This window comes from Egretta garzetta, unplaced genomic scaffold, assembly GCF_000687185.1.
Source record: "Egretta garzetta isolate BGI_Z169 unplaced genomic scaffold, ASM68718v1 scaffold148, whole genome shotgun sequence".
Taxonomy (NCBI): domain Eukaryota; kingdom Metazoa; phylum Chordata; class Aves; order Pelecaniformes; family Ardeidae; genus Egretta; species Egretta garzetta.
In genome coordinates this window covers 2,018,604-2,034,114 of record NW_009260669.1, presented here as the reverse complement: position 1 = coordinate 2,034,114, position 15,511 = coordinate 2,018,604, and the positions used below count along the sequence as shown (strand labels likewise).

Below are 15,511 nucleotides of genomic sequence, written 5' to 3'. Positions count from 1 at the left end.
CAGCAGCTCTTCATTACATGTGACTTCACTGGGTATCGTACACTTTGCACATGATATATTCTTGTTCTTTGTTCCTTCTCTTGCCCTTAAAATTTATTTTTCCCGGTTCCCAAGTTTTCATTAGTGTCAGTAACTGACCAGCGAGTTGCTGGTAGCCCTGGGGCCTCAGCTATCATCTTATGCCCAAACCTTGCAGCACTCTGCTGTCACCCCAGGCCTGTGCTCCTCCTATAAGCTCCATCATTAATCTGGAAATACTTCGGTCTACAGAGTGCAATTACTGTTGTGCCTTTATGTATCAAAATTATTAAGAATGGACATTATCCTGCAGAATTATACAAGGTGAAGTGTAACTCAGACAAATTAAGTTCACAGCCGCCTGGTCTTTAGACAATTGCTGTTGCAGCCAGACAAGCTAAAACAAAGCTCCTAGCAAAGTGAAGCGAGTCCAAATAAAACACAAGTCCTAAGGCCTATGTTAGCTAAATACAAGGCTTGTGGCCTGTTATTAGTGATGAAAATACAGTATTTACTAGGATACAGGGCTGCAATAGGAAGTACTTTGTGTGAAGTTTTGTTATGTGACTTCTAAAATGGCAATACATTTGGGGCGAGTGCTTTCTAGTCAATCAATACCATGACTGCAGGCTCTAATCATGGTATTAGTTGTATCTAATCTAACTTTGAACCAACATCCACAATCTTACTAGTAATGCAGACCTTCAGCAAGCTCAGTACAGATTAAAAGAATGTTTCACTCAGCTTCTCAGGGGTCCATTCTGAGTTCTGTGGTTTTGTGCCTGCTCAGTCAGTGCACAAGTTACCTAGACTAAATCCTCCATTTTCTGACCATGTACCTCTTCTCAGCTATTAATATACTTGCCATCAAGCTACCTTTTGTTGAAAATGGGTGTTATTGATATCAATTGAAAGTGAATACTGAGTCTGACAGAGCTTTGAGGCAGAGCTACCCACAATTTTTTTCTTAGTGAGCATATCAAAAACACTGAAGGCATTCATAGACACTGAAATTGGGTTTTGAAAGGATAAAAGCTAGAATACATAATATTTTTTATTAATGGAGAAAACTCAAAATAATAAAGAACAGAAATAAAAGTATATTTCCCCATTCTTGCAGGCATGCTTCCTCCTCGTCTAGCAATCTTCTAGTGGTGTGTGAGTTGGAATAACTCTGTAGAGTCCTTTCTCACTGTCAGGACAAATCTTTCTTGCCATGACCTCCGAGGTTTTGCAGACTGTTGGTGCTTTGGAAAGGAGCAATCTCCATTCCCTCTATAAAGATAAACCAAATACAGCCTAGCAGGCAGGATAAGGCTAATGTATTGCCTTAAACCTCTCACACTTCTGAGAACCTGGGAAGCAAGCTGAGCCTCGCATCCTTTTAACTTTACACGCTTTAAGGCACATATGAAACTTACTTGACCTCATTTCTCTATTAAATATAGATTGCCATCTACAAAGGGTAAATTCCCCACTCTCATTGCCAGGACAGCAAGGAGGGCAAGTAAACTTCTACCACAGATGCCTCAGATAGCTGTGTGTAATAAGGAAAGATGAATCAGGGCTTTTGCTCTTAATTTGTTTTCATTTTATTCTGCTTTGATTAATTTGTGGTGCTAAAAATTTGAGCTCCTTTTCCTTTGCTTTTGTATAAATTATCTCAAGACCAGAATTCAGCTCTGTTGAGTATCCAGTTGATAAAAAGAAAAAAAAAATAAAAATGTTGAGGTTAAAGCTTGTTACAGCCAAGTTCAGATACTTGGTGAAACTGGACCAGTTCCAAACAATGAAAGTTAGCGCAGGCCAGTCTTTAAACTGTAATTTGCTCCTATAGGATTCAGCATGGTCAGAAAGGCCTGTTTTTCTTCAGCTAGAAAATAACCTTCTCAGAAATCTTGTGAGGTGAGTAATATTAGTTGACAGAGTGTTGAATAGAAAGATTGGAATTGGGATGTTGATGTTGTGGGGGAAATGTCTATTTTTTGTAGGTTGCCTTTTGCATCTTCACAGTATACAAGCAGGTGATATGAAACTTTGTGAAGATCATTATCCTGTCCCTGTAACATGGCAAGATGGATTTGAGTGTTATAGCAGTTATCAATACAAAGCTCTCTTACTTTAATCCAGTAGATAAAGCGAAGTCCCCAGGGGTTGATCCCAAGCAGCTGGCTGCAGAGCTCCAAAAGGTTTCTCTACAGCAGTCGCCTCTGGTTGCCTCCTCAGGAGTGGAAAAGGGTTCTCATGTTCATTCTGGAACCACTTCTGCTACCTCCAGCGCTGTCCCCAGCCCTGGTCAGCCTGGTTCTCCTTCAGTGAGCAAAAAGCGGCATAGCAGCAAGGTAAGAAACTTTTCAGTTATGTGGCAATAACATTTTGATGACAAGAAGAAACCGCCTATTTATCTTCTTTGGGGAAGCAAGAAATCACAGCATATATTGATGAATTCATTTCCGTGGCAGTGATGAGTGTTACTGTTAAGATACAGAATTTGGACACAAGGAAAGGAGATTATGTGATTTATGCAAGGTCATAAAAGATTGAGCCCTCTCTGAAAATAGATTTCTCAAACTTCATATTGCTGTTTTTAAACAAAATAATTGCCCTTTTCATTCTTTGTTGCTGTTGCTTTTTAACTGCATCCTACATGATGGTGAGGTACTAGTTCCACAGAAGACGCTGATATTACTAAAACCATAATTTTCCTCTCTTTATTAAGCTACTGTTGGAAGTGTTACAAGCTATGAATAATCATGGCAATATTAAGCATTTCTCTGAAAGCCAGGGAAAGAATGAAAAATAAATGTACCATCAAAATGTGTTTTGTCACTAGCTAATTCCTGTGAACTTGTTAAGCATAATTTCTCATTTTCTTTGCCACATCCTGTCCATTTCTCAGCTGAACTTCTTTCTCCTTGTGCACCCACCTGCACACCTGGAAAGGGCAGAGTGGGAATTTAGCAGCATTTTTTAACAGCTGAAACTGGAAACTAGATCATAAAGTCATCTGTCGCATTTTTGCATTTTCTGTCAAAAAAAGTTAACACCTGAAGTGAAAATCAATCCTGTGAAGACTGTATTTGCTCAAGCAATTTGAAAGATAGATAAAACTAATTGCTATCCTGAATACCCAGCTTCTCACTGTCTTACCATTAGAAGCAAAGCTTCACATTGCAAACAAGATGCTTTCCAGATATTTATTTCTCTGTATCTTTATTTCTTCTTGGGACTGTCAGGTTCCTACTGCATTATTGTTATGTTTGTATTTTTGTGCTGTTGAAGCTATAACTGTGATTTGAACTACAAATGCATTAGGTACTGTGCAAATAAAAAAACAGCAAATGGTGCCTGCTCATTTCAGACAGCTCTTCAATACACTTACCTGCCTTTCATGTGAGGGGAAACACAAAAATCTCTTTCATCCAGCAGTTTAGCAAAAACTGTAAATATATTTATTGATCAGTTTGTTTTGTAATTCTGTCTTGCCACAATTCCCATAGACTTTATGAACTAATTTGGGTCTGTGATGCACAAGGTGAATCTGCACATCAAGATTTACTCCACCTAACTTCAGGGGTCGGGCAGAATTGCCTAATCATCAGGTTAATAGTTGGTTTCATTACACCTTATTCCGGATATTGTAAACATCTGCCTATGAACTAGTTTGCCGTGTAGTTTATGTTTACCAGTGAGGAAGTGAGAATAATGCGCTTCTGAAGTATAGTTCATGAGACTGGATGAAACCTGTCATTGAAGTGCATGCGCTGCTTGGAAACGAGAGGGCAGGGCTCTTAGAGCAGACGTCACTATCTACACGGAAACCCCTTTCATTTCACACTCCTAAATTCACTGCACGATGTATGGAGACCCATAAATCCTTGATGTGCAGTGTATCCTGGAGAGGTGCTTCTCTCTGTCCACATGAACACTGGGTTCCCAGCTTTGGCACTGTAGCAGGTCATCTAAAGTTAGATGCATAAAGTCATTTCCTGCTTCATAGACAATTTGGTAACCTTTTACAAAAATTCAGCTGGAGGCTTATAAAGATGAAACAAAAAATTATAAAAACTAACGCCTTTATGTAGGGGATGCAAAAGTCAAAAATAATCAGGTAAATGTTTAAAACATTCTTTGCTTATATCTGAAAATCACATTGAGAGGCGTTTCTTTCATAACAACTGTAGCTCTTTATGACTTGTATAGTTTTTGTTCATTGACTGCAGGCCAAGTTTATAATGGTGTTGAGCTCTCAGAAGAGAAAGCTACTGCTCATCCTTTCTGGAACGGTTCTTTGCCTTGGGCTGACAGCATTTCTAGGCAGGCTGCAGCCTTGCCAAAGTATCATGACAGACTAAATATCCAAACTGCCTAGATCTTGGTTTTGCTACTTTTATTTTTAGCAAGTAAGATTTATTTTTTTTTAGCTTTTTGTAGAGAATATACACTCCAGAAATATTGTAGGAGTCTCTGATATTCTGCAGTGCCAATTCTCTCATATTTAATGTTTTGTCCCATTACTACAAAGAATGATAGGGCATAGCATCAGAGCCTGGCACTGACAAGTTTCACATCATGGTAATGACAACCTTCTCCAGCAGGTGTGATGGCATTATGAAGCACTGGCTCTTACACAGGGTGTGTGAGTGCGCGCAGGGAGTATCAAAAGAAATAAGAATGAAATTAGATTAACCATCACAGGAGAGATTTAACCTTTGGGAGCCTTGAGCTGAATATACCTTGTGCAGACCTGTTTCTTTTGTAATGTAAATGCATGATCATTGTACGGTGCAGATTATATCCAGGATATAAATGCCCTATAGAAACATTCAATTGTCTTTGTATCTGGAAGAATGGGTTGTTTTTCTAAATCCTCAGATCCTTTAGCTCCTAGAGAAGTCAGCAGTGAAATGCTTTTCCTTTTTTTTCAAATTAATCCTCACTGAGGCCCTGATAAAGAAAGGTACTTATTTGCATCTCTGCCTTTCAGTCCAGATCCAGCTTCAAAACTGGCCCAGCTCTGAGCTGGGGGTTGGACCAGATGTCCTTGAGAGGTCTCTTTCAGCCTAAATTATTCATGTTTCTTTGAAATATTTGGGTACTTCTTCATGGTCCGTTTTAAAACAGCTGACATCAGAGAAAAACGAAAATATTTAATACGCTGAATCACTTGTAAATGAATACAGAGATTTAAAAATGGTATCAAAACATAAAAATGCACCTTTATTTTTACAGACAAGTAGATGAAAGCAAAGTAACTGCACGGCTAAAGAGAACTCCTCTTTAACCACCTTTGGAAGTCCCCACACAAATTTTGCATGCTCATTCCCTTTCCCCTGAACTCCCTCTAGAGTATTCATACTAATACTTGCTGTATTACATGATATTTGGGGTGAACAAACTCATTATTTTTGCTATTCAAACTTCTGAAAAATTAGAGCATTTAGACTCTCTGGCAGTGATTTTGTAGCTGCAGCACAGCTGTGGACATTATTTCTTTCCCAGTTCTCCGATGTTATCTATGCCATCTTCCCAGGCTTTTTCTAAACATTGTATCATCGTTAAATTTGGCAAAAGGAGTGCAATTTTCTCTTTGAATATTCTTTCAAGAACCAAACAAATTTTAGCAGTACTTTGCTATCAATCTAAAATATCATTTAAGATTCAGAACATTTGATAAACTACTGATTATCTATTTTAGCTGTTAGAGGGATTACACGCTTTTAAAAGCTTTGTGAGGTACCAAGAAACTAAAAAATTTCCACGAGAATTATTTGTGAGGCACATGCATTTCCAGAAAAATCAACATTTTTTTTTTTCTGAAAAAGCTTATATTCATAAAGAACCACATCTAGAAGGCAAAGTAAAGCATGTAAAACGAACAGAAATAAGGCAACACAAGCCAGTGAATAGAACTATAATACAGGCAGGTTTGGGCTGTTTTTCTGCCTTGTTTTCTGTTGCACTAGTATTTGGCTGGGATTTTCTGGTTAGTTCTGGTCTGCAGATCTGAAAGATTGAGGGGATGTTTCTTCATTGTAAACCTAAAAAAGGGTAATGCATGACCTTAACTTTATGCTCTGGTCCAGGAGCGTAAGCTCTGCGTTGACCTTATTTAAAACAATTCATATCCAACATCCTGAGAAAATGTCTAAGGGTTTTTTTCAAAGCTAGGGCAGCACAAAAGAGGCAGACGGGTTTTACACTTCTCAGAAAGTGGTAGAAATCCCAGTTACATAGAATGATATGTCAGGCTGCTAGTCACATCTGGAAAAACAGGAAAAGATGACTTCCAGATGAGTCTTCAGAGAACAGTAAGTTTGTCCTTGTTTGCATCCTTTATTTTCTGCTGCATCAACCAAGGAATCAGATATGGAGAGAATGCAAAAATATTCAAATCCTGCTACTGAACCAGAGAGAGCTTTCTTGCTTGACTGATGGCTTGCAGATTAGAGGTAGGTCCAGGGTGGCTCAAGGGCACCACCATTTAACAGGACAACATATTTCTGAGAGTACAGGATTTGAAGAAAATGGTAGTATTATTTTCCAACTACTAACAAACATAAGGGAAGAAAAAGGGGAAAAAAAACACCGAGGATTTTATTGCTTCTGTCAGCAATATCAGCGATAGAGAACAGAGAGGAACAGGCAAGATCATACAGCGTTGTGAAGGGGAGGGCAGAAAATTTAAATTTCATGTCATGAAAGTGTGTGGAGGAATTTGAAGTTAAAGTGGTGTAGCTGAATTATCAGAAAACACAGAATAAAGAAAAAAATATTATGTGAGCTGGCTTGCAATTGTGAAATCCACTTATACACCTCACTGTTTTAGTACCATTCTTTCCACTCTTTCTACCCACTTTCACCTAAACTCAGTTGAAACTAGTGTAACCTTTGCCTTTCAATAGAAATATGGCTGTGTTGCGCTTGACGTGGTATTTGGACTCTCTCTGCAACATTCACTGTTTTATACAAGGTGAATGCTATATGTCTCTTTCTTCCCACGCCTCCCTGTGTGGTCAATCTGCTCAGACTGCAAAGACATTGGTGTTCAATTTGTCTGATTCTATACTTGCATGAAGGCTGATCAGAATGGCTGGGCTGGACTTTAAGTGCTATTGAAGTAGCATAACTATTAGTTTTGAGCATACAAATTGGAGACGATTAAATGTTTTTCAAAAATATATGGCAATACAGCAGTATAAACACCTGTTAAAACAGTTAACTTTGAAAATCTATTATTTCCAATATACATATGTGTATATTTGTGAGTGTGTGCCTATTTATTTATTTATGTGTTTTAATCTGGCAGCCCACGGAAACTACAAAGTCTGCTTCCCATCCAATCACTGGAGAAATTCAGGTAAATAGGTAGTTTTTGCTGTGTAAATTATTGTTGCTACTGGTTGCATTTTTCTGATTAATAAGTTTGCAGAAAACAATCTCCTTTAACTGGTTTCTTATTCAACTTCAGCCTCTTGGAATATCACTCATGTAAGTCAGTGCTAGATTTTCACCTGTCTTTAATGTAGGCTTGTGAAATACAAACAGAAGTATGGGAAATGCTACTGTTCCTGAAGGGGCTAAAAATGTAGTGAAATTCATTCTAATCTTTAATCTTTGGGCACTTACTGTCGTTTACTTCAGAAATTCCCAGACTCTCCACATTTAAGCAAAGACTGCTGTGGGTTTCTCATACTGCAATGGATTCATTTCCATGCAATGCTAAGTTTGTGGTTCTCTGTTTTTTTACTCTATTTTTTTACTCTGTTTTTTAAAAAGCAGTGGAACTGAGACCAGCAGGACAAATGAAGCCTAAATTCCTATAGATTTCTGGCTTTTATTTCCTTAATTCATCTCTCTCTCCTATACTAGTAGTAAGGATCTTTCCATAGCATTATAACATCCTTCCTGGGCTGGGGCTCCAGGTAGTCGGAATTTGTGTAATTCCTACTCAGTAAACTGGCTATTGCCCAGAATATTATCAAGGGTTCATCCTTCATCTGCTTTTTCCTGACTGGAATAGATTAATTCCTTTTTTTTTTTTTTTTTTTTTTTACCAACGCTGACAGAATTGAAAGCAAAATTTGTTTCAAGATCCAACGTAATCATCTAGCATCTCATTCTGGTTGGGAGAGACAGGAACTTCTAAAACATGTTTATTTCCAGCCAAAGTAAAGGTCTAAACCTAATTTTATTCAAAGGATTTTGGAGAAAAGGAATATTTAGGAAGCAAAAATTACAAGTGATCTTTTTGTGTTTTAATGCATTCTCTAGCTTCAAATCAACTACGACAAACACCTTGGCAACCTTATCATCCACATCCTTCAGGCAAGAAACCTTGCTCCCAGAGACAACAATGGCTATTCTGACCCCTTTGTTAAAGTTTATCTTCTTCCAGGGAGAGGGTAAGTGTAGGAGAAACTTTCTTTTACTATGGTTTCATTACTTGTCACTAATAAACAGAATTGAGTTATTGCTATAGCAAATATCCATGTGAAACACGAGGAAAAATGGTGGATTTTTAATAGACAGCCAGATCCTATCTCCAGGAGAATATGCATACTTTGCTAATGACCTCAGGGACTTCATGATCATTCCTGTAGTTTTAATTCTTTTTTCATGTTTCCATTTAAAAATTCTACTAAATGCAAAATGTGTATTAAAAGAACAACAGACTCGACTGAAATGTACCAAATAGATGTAGTACTTTCTGTAATTTAGAAAGCTACTTGTTGAGGTTAAAATAGAATTGTTGCTTCAGCTCAAGACATTCTGAATTTTGAACAGTTTTGCAAACGCGCAGAATTGCAGTATCTGAGATAAATTTAAAGTTGCAGTATAATACCAAAGGTGAGAAATACTAGACAGAAAACATTCATTCCATGTAATTTTTTATTACTTTATTTTTAAGGGCTAAAATGTGATTTTAGAAATTATGGTAATTTTGTATCTACTAATCACTTTTTCACAAACCATTGTTTTTTTAGACAAATAGCTCATTAGTGTTACCTTTAAAAGGTATGTTTCTGTATCAGCAATGTTATAATTCTTTTTTGTGCCCTGAAGTTACAGAATGTCATACGTATGCATAAGTATACACAGTTATAATAATCCTGCTGGATTCAGTGACACAATAATGTATCTAAAGCTGATGGATCAGACCTTAGATTGCAAAGAAAATTCCTGCAAACTTCTCTGCTTGTGTAATCACATTCATCCTAAAAGACACTTAGGCTAGGAGTATGCAACTAAAAGTCTCTATTTCTGTTCTATTCAAAGTAACAGGAAAGTGCATGCTCAGGTCACACTTCAGCATTTAGCATATGGACAAGCACCCCTAAAAGCACATGAATGGTACAACTAAAGGCATGTGTATTCTTTTGTAGTTTGCTAATTCCAGCTATACAGCGTTCAATATTGTTCAGTGGCACTGGGCCCAAAACTATTACTGAATATAATGGGAACAGGTTCTAAATCTTGAGGGTTTTTTAATGCACCTAAGAGTCTTGTAAAATACTTGTTAAATCAGTCTTACTGGGAATTTTGCAGGTACATTCACTGATGTAGAAATAAGGCTTTGAACTAAAGACACATTCATCCTCTATAGATATAAACTTGTGGCCAAGCTATGAAGAATTTGGATTTTGGTTTTGTTTGGGTTCATTATTTTAAAACATGGCAATGTTACAGTTTTGCATGTAACTTGGGGCTTTAGGGAATAATGTAAATTAAAAGCTTCTCAAAAGTGCCAGACTTGTTTCTGAAAGCAGAAACTTGAATTACTACTGAATATCTTTTATCTGTAGTACAGTCCATGCTGGACTTCTCATTCTTAATGCCTCTATGTCCTTTGATTCTGATACTAGAAGCTACCCATTATTCACATATTTACTTTCATCTCTGTTGCCCTTTTTCTCTCACTGCTTCCTCTGTGTTCCTAACTCTGTAAATGCTGGGTATGCAGACAAGTCATGGTTGTCCAAAATGCAAGGTAGAGTGTACTATCTTCCAATATTATTCTTTAATTTTTGTATGCATGCATGATATTATGATAAGCCTGTGCATTGAACTATATATTTCTCTCAAGCTTTGCAGACATGCGATTGCAGCATGGTTTTGTGCTTCATTTGCTAATGAATCCCATTTCCAGGACAGAAGGAACTGGAAACAAGTAGTTAATGTTCCTCGATGCAATCATATTCTAGGGCCAAAATCTGATGACAAACAAAATTTCTTTTGAAGTCTGGAAGACTTTAGTTCAAAGATATCTAAAAAATCATGCTCACTCACTGCAAGTTGCAAAATAATTAGCTTTAAATTTGTATTGAGATTTTGAATGGTGTTACTGCCAAGAGAAAGAGGCACTGTTTGGAAATGAAGTGGTATATTTTTCTCTCTACACCTTGCACAGTGTATAGACATTAAAGCCAGACATATTTCTAGATAATTGCCCAGCTGGCTTTAAAGCTGCTTAACCACATAAATAGCTATTTATTTAAACAAAGTTGAATTTTTAGTTATTGAAATTACTAGTGCCTTGTTTGTCCTGGAGCTGGAAACATAAGGTAAAACTCCACTCTCAAGGTATGCTAATATCAGCCCAGGCTAAGTAGGTAGTAAAAGTAATTCAGCCCTAATTCTAAATTTCTGTAAAAGTAGAAACCTGACCAAAGAAGTCAACAGATGAATTTTAATAAACAGATCTTCTCTATCATCAGCCTGTTTCTTAATTGACAAAATTATTTGATGGATGTGTTTAAATGCTACATTTTATATGTAGCTATTATATCATACTTTTTGCATTGTATTTTCAGTTGTATTATGTATTAATAAACTATAATTAGAGAAGCATCAAGAAACAACAAAGAAGAGAGTAATGCAGTTTGTATCTTTTCACACAGCATACCCTGTGAATCTCAAGTGTGAATTATTTCACGCTAGGTATAGACTGCTTTAATGAATGCATTTTATTAAAACACCTCCATCTGTTAATCACAGTTATTGGGGGAAGGTGCATCGGTGGTATGAACTTAATGTATTTGCCAAATCCTTCTCTTCAGAGGTCTAGAAGCCTTCAGCTGTCATTCAGCTTACCCTGGGTCTGCACCTCCATAGAAGTGGTCAAGGTCTCCTGCTTCCCTCTGCAACAGATCCAGACCATAGGTTTCATGAATCTGGGTTAACACCACCCTTGCCAGTTTAGATACAGATACTCTAAGGACTTCAGTGGAAATACTCCAGAATTTCTGTGTTAACAACACAGTTGCCTTATGTCACTGCCAGCTCTGAAACTCAACACTCCATGAATCACCTTCTCACATATTTCTGAAAAGAATCAGAAACTTTGAAAAGGTGATGAAGTTGTAATATTGCAACAGGAAATGCAGGAAAGGAAATGGAATGTCTTGGTGTCATTTTCTTGGTTGAGTGCACAAAGGGTCCTTTCCTACTTTCTTTAATAAGGTGAAAGTGTATCAGTTCCTCAAAACTAGTAGATCATGTGACTTTTGGACAGGCCAAAGCTGTGTAATACTATCCTGGGTCAGTTAAGGCAAGAAGTAAGTGGGTTATTCAGGGTGTAGGAGGCATTTAGATACGTTAATATTTCATTAATAGTTGATCAGGATAGACAATCTGAGCTCAGAGAGAGCTGCCAGTACAGCTTTCACTTGCCCACGTCCCATGTCTCCTTATGGGTCAGTCAATATCTCATTAATACTTTGAGTGATGGCAATGCTTTTCTCAGATCAGAGAGAGGGAAAAGAAGGCTACTTAGGTGCTTGAAAGATTTAAGTGCACTACTGAATAGGATTTGCTATCGAAATCTAGTTTCCAAAAGATTCAGATTTTGTTTTTCAGCTTTCCTTCCAAGATATGCAAAGAAATAACTTTGTGGGTTTTTTTCATATGCTCTTGGTTCCCCTAGATTTTAATTCATCCTTTTCTTACTGACATACAAGAAAAAAAGAAACCTTTTTTTTTTTTTTTTCCAAAAATATACCATTGTATGCTGTGGCTGACAGAACTGATTGAACTGTGGAGAGCTGCTGCTTTCTTCTCATAATCAGAAATGGAAGTGGACAGATACTTTGTTTCATGGGTCCCAATGCCTTTCATATTTTTCAGAAAACTGGAAGACAGTGGATAGCATGTTTTGCAAGAAAATAGAATAGACTAGAGCAAAATGTAAGAGGAAAAATAATCACAAGACCCTTTATTTAAAAGATTTCTGTCTTACTAGACAGGAAGCTTGGATATGTGGTGTGTGTGTGTGTGTGTGTGTGTCCGCCTCCTTTGGAGAATAAGACCATTCATTATACACTCCAGAGTAATTAAAGGGGAGCACTGCACAGTAGAATTGAGTTTACAAAGTGAAACTGCTGGTGATGAAGACCCAACATTAACATGTACCCTTTATTTAAAAGATTTCTGTCTTACTAGACAGGAAGCTTGGATATGTGGTGTGTGTGTGTGTGTGTGTGTGTCCGCCTCCTTTGGAGAATAAGACCATTCATTATACACTCCAGAGTAATTAAAGGGGAGCACTGCACAGTAGAATTGAGTTTACAAAGTGAAACTGCTGGTGATGAAGACCCAACATTAACATGTATGTGAAACACTGGAACGGGTTGCCCAGAGAGGTAGTGGAGGCCCCATCCCTGGAAGCATTCAAGGCCAGGTTGGATTCCAACCCAAAACATTCTATGATTCTATGATTCTATGATTCTATGTGTCAGTGAAACACATGCATAACCTTTTGCATAACCTTAATTCAGACCCGCTCGAATCTGGTACCATGCATGGTGCACCATTAGTGACTAGCTGATTAAATGAGCTCCTGGATTTAATCTCCTATGAAAGGAACCTAGATCATTAGCTCTGAGACCATGCCACAGTGTGAACCAAAACACAGTTCAACCAAAAGTCGGAAGTGAGAATTAGGACAACAGCACACTACCAAAAAATTAATGTAGGGGAACCATAAGAGAGTTTAATGGGACAGATAGAGGTCATTCTGTGGCATTTGACGTTAGTGCTGGAGAATGGTCTTGGGCACATTTAATTTAGTAATAGATACAACACATAAGTCTTTTAATGTATGGGAGGTTTGAAGAGAAGACAAAGGGCAATTTACTTGCAGACTGGCAAAAAGAGGTTCTTTGCCTTATATCTTGTTGGGTTTTCAAAGTATTAAAAGCCTCTCATGTTCTCCTACCCATCTCTTTTGAGATGTCCATTAAGATTTATATTAAATTAAAATTGGAATGGAAGCAAATCTGGTATCAAACCTCACAGAGTTAAATGAATCCATACTCTGTTAAAGGTTACTGTGTTACTTTTTCCATACTCAGGAAACGCAAAGTACAATAGAAAGCACTAACTGATTCTTTTTAAAAACTGATTATGCAGCCAAACTTTTTATTCTTGGTTATTGATAAAAACAATCATGAGCTTGATGCACTTTCATGTTTGTTTCCAGTACAGTTAGAGGTATAGGCAGAGAACAGGATCAATAATAAATTAGTGTTTCTATCATTAACAGGATATCTAGTTACCCCATGGCATTCATTAAATGTTCTGGTGAGGTGGGACTCCTGTAATTAGAGACTGTAACCTCTAAATATAATGGATTCATGCTACTTTAAAGTGCTAATAGGAGGATGCTCTTGGAAAAGAAATCAATGCATTATCACTTCAATTTATAATCAGAGCCCAGCACCTACAATGAGAGAACAAAGCGTATGTGCATGTGCTGACTGATGCTTTATATTGAAACGGTTGTAGGCAGAGCTAGCCCGCTGAGGAGTCAGAAGAAGATGTTTTAAAGGACCACATCAGGAAAGCATGCTAATGAAAAAAACCCAAAGGCTGTCATTGTCCTCTTGTAAGCCTGAGTTGTTGCAGAAATGAGGGATGCAGTTCTTTTCTTTTTCTGATTTTTGGTTTGTGGGTGGTTTTTTGCATTAGAACCAAGAGAAACAAAAGATCGCTAATGTAATGTTTCCTTCCTTTGTTCAAATTCAGTGCTGAGTACAAGCGGAGAACTAAGTACGTACAGAAAAGCTTGAATCCTGAGTGGAATCAGACGGTCATTTATAAAAATATCTCCATGGAGCAGGTGCGTGACTGGTAGTACTGTTCAGCGCAATTTGCTGCTTTGTTATTTGTATGGTCTGCACTGCTTGCTCTGAAGGGAGCAGTGCTACTGGCAATGCTGTGAACCCCTGTAAAATCTTGCCATATTTAGGGGAAATCTGGAACTATTTCCTTGCTTAGAGCTTACTATATCAATACTCTTTTCTTGTCCCTTTTACTCATAAAAATGGTAATTTGTGGGGATTACACTCATAATCATGTCTTGAGTACAGATGTGGCAATTTGAAAAATTATAGTGGTATACAGGGAGGGATAAATTAAGACATAAGTTTCTGAAGTAGATGCAGGAATCACTGTTATTCTTCGTTCCAAAAGCCGTGCAAGCTCACATAAAACACAGGTCCTACCATTTTCTTTTTCAAAAATATTTATAAAATTTAGAGATACATTTTAAGATTTAGCAGCAATGTACAGCAATGGGCTTGAAACATTAATAATCTTTAAAAATGTAGAAGATATTTAATTTCCTTCATATAGAAAGATTTAACTCACATCTGAGAAAGAGGTGTGTGGAAGTCTTCTCTGTTTCTTGGTGGCTTCCTAACTCTAACTGACCCATAGGGTTAACTGAGGCAGTATGTAGCAATTCAGTCCTCTTTTCTCCATCTCCCCTTTTAAAGGCACTTTTTACCATTCAAATAAGGTATAATGAGCAAAACGATGATCAGTCCATTTGTTTAAATTATGAAGTATATTTTATAGAATATTTAGAATATCCCAAATATTTTTGCCTTTCTTTGTGTTTTATTCTTGATCTCTTCAACTTCATTTTTCAAGGCCACCTAATCTTTCAGTACTTCTTAAAAAAAGCCCAGAACAAATAGATTCTTTAGTGAATAGATTTCCCAGTGCTTTTCATATACTTCTCCAACATGACACCAAGATTTCAATATTGTCTTCCTATCTTAAAATTTGGTTATTCATTCCTCTTGTTCATTGAGAGGAACATAGATTAAGATTCACATTTTTGCATGGAGCAAACCCCTTCCAGCAGAGGAACATTCATGGTTGCTCATGCAATCTACACATCTGAACTTAACAGGTAGTAGCTCAGATTTACTTCAGAGGCATCCTGTTGTATGTGGTGGCTATGGTTTGCTGGGTTTTACATGCTGTCTTGTGTAGACTTGCATAAATGATATCTCATTGACAGTGCAAGCATCAGAAAAGCAACCAAGCCTGATGCTTGCCTAGCTGCAATATAAACCCTGGGTCTTCTGGGTTTTGTGAAAAGGTTTGGCAATTCTTAGCAATATTTCCAAAATGAGCTTTCTATTTAAGAAAGGCTCTTCGGTTTACTTAATTTGCTCTCTGATGCTGCTGTGACATTTCAAAG

General features: G+C 37.3%; 1 protein-coding gene across 1 annotated transcript in view; it reads left to right on the top strand.

Moving 5' to 3' along the window:
- Positions 1 to 15,511, top strand: part of PCLO (piccolo presynaptic cytomatrix protein) — a gene marked incomplete at its 5' end in the record, with an annotated part of 372,092 nt that overhangs the window by 287,775 nt on the left and 68,806 nt on the right. The window contains 5 exons of the mRNA XM_035901092.1: positions 2,149 to 2,360; positions 7,328 to 7,378; positions 8,293 to 8,423; positions 9,983 to 10,009; positions 14,044 to 14,137. Of these exons, the coding sequence (XP_035756985.1) occupies positions 2,149 to 2,360; positions 7,328 to 7,378; positions 8,293 to 8,423; positions 9,983 to 10,009; positions 14,044 to 14,137 (515 nt within the window). The remainder of the gene's footprint in view (positions 1 to 2,148; positions 2,361 to 7,327; positions 7,379 to 8,292; positions 8,424 to 9,982; positions 10,010 to 14,043; positions 14,138 to 15,511) is intronic.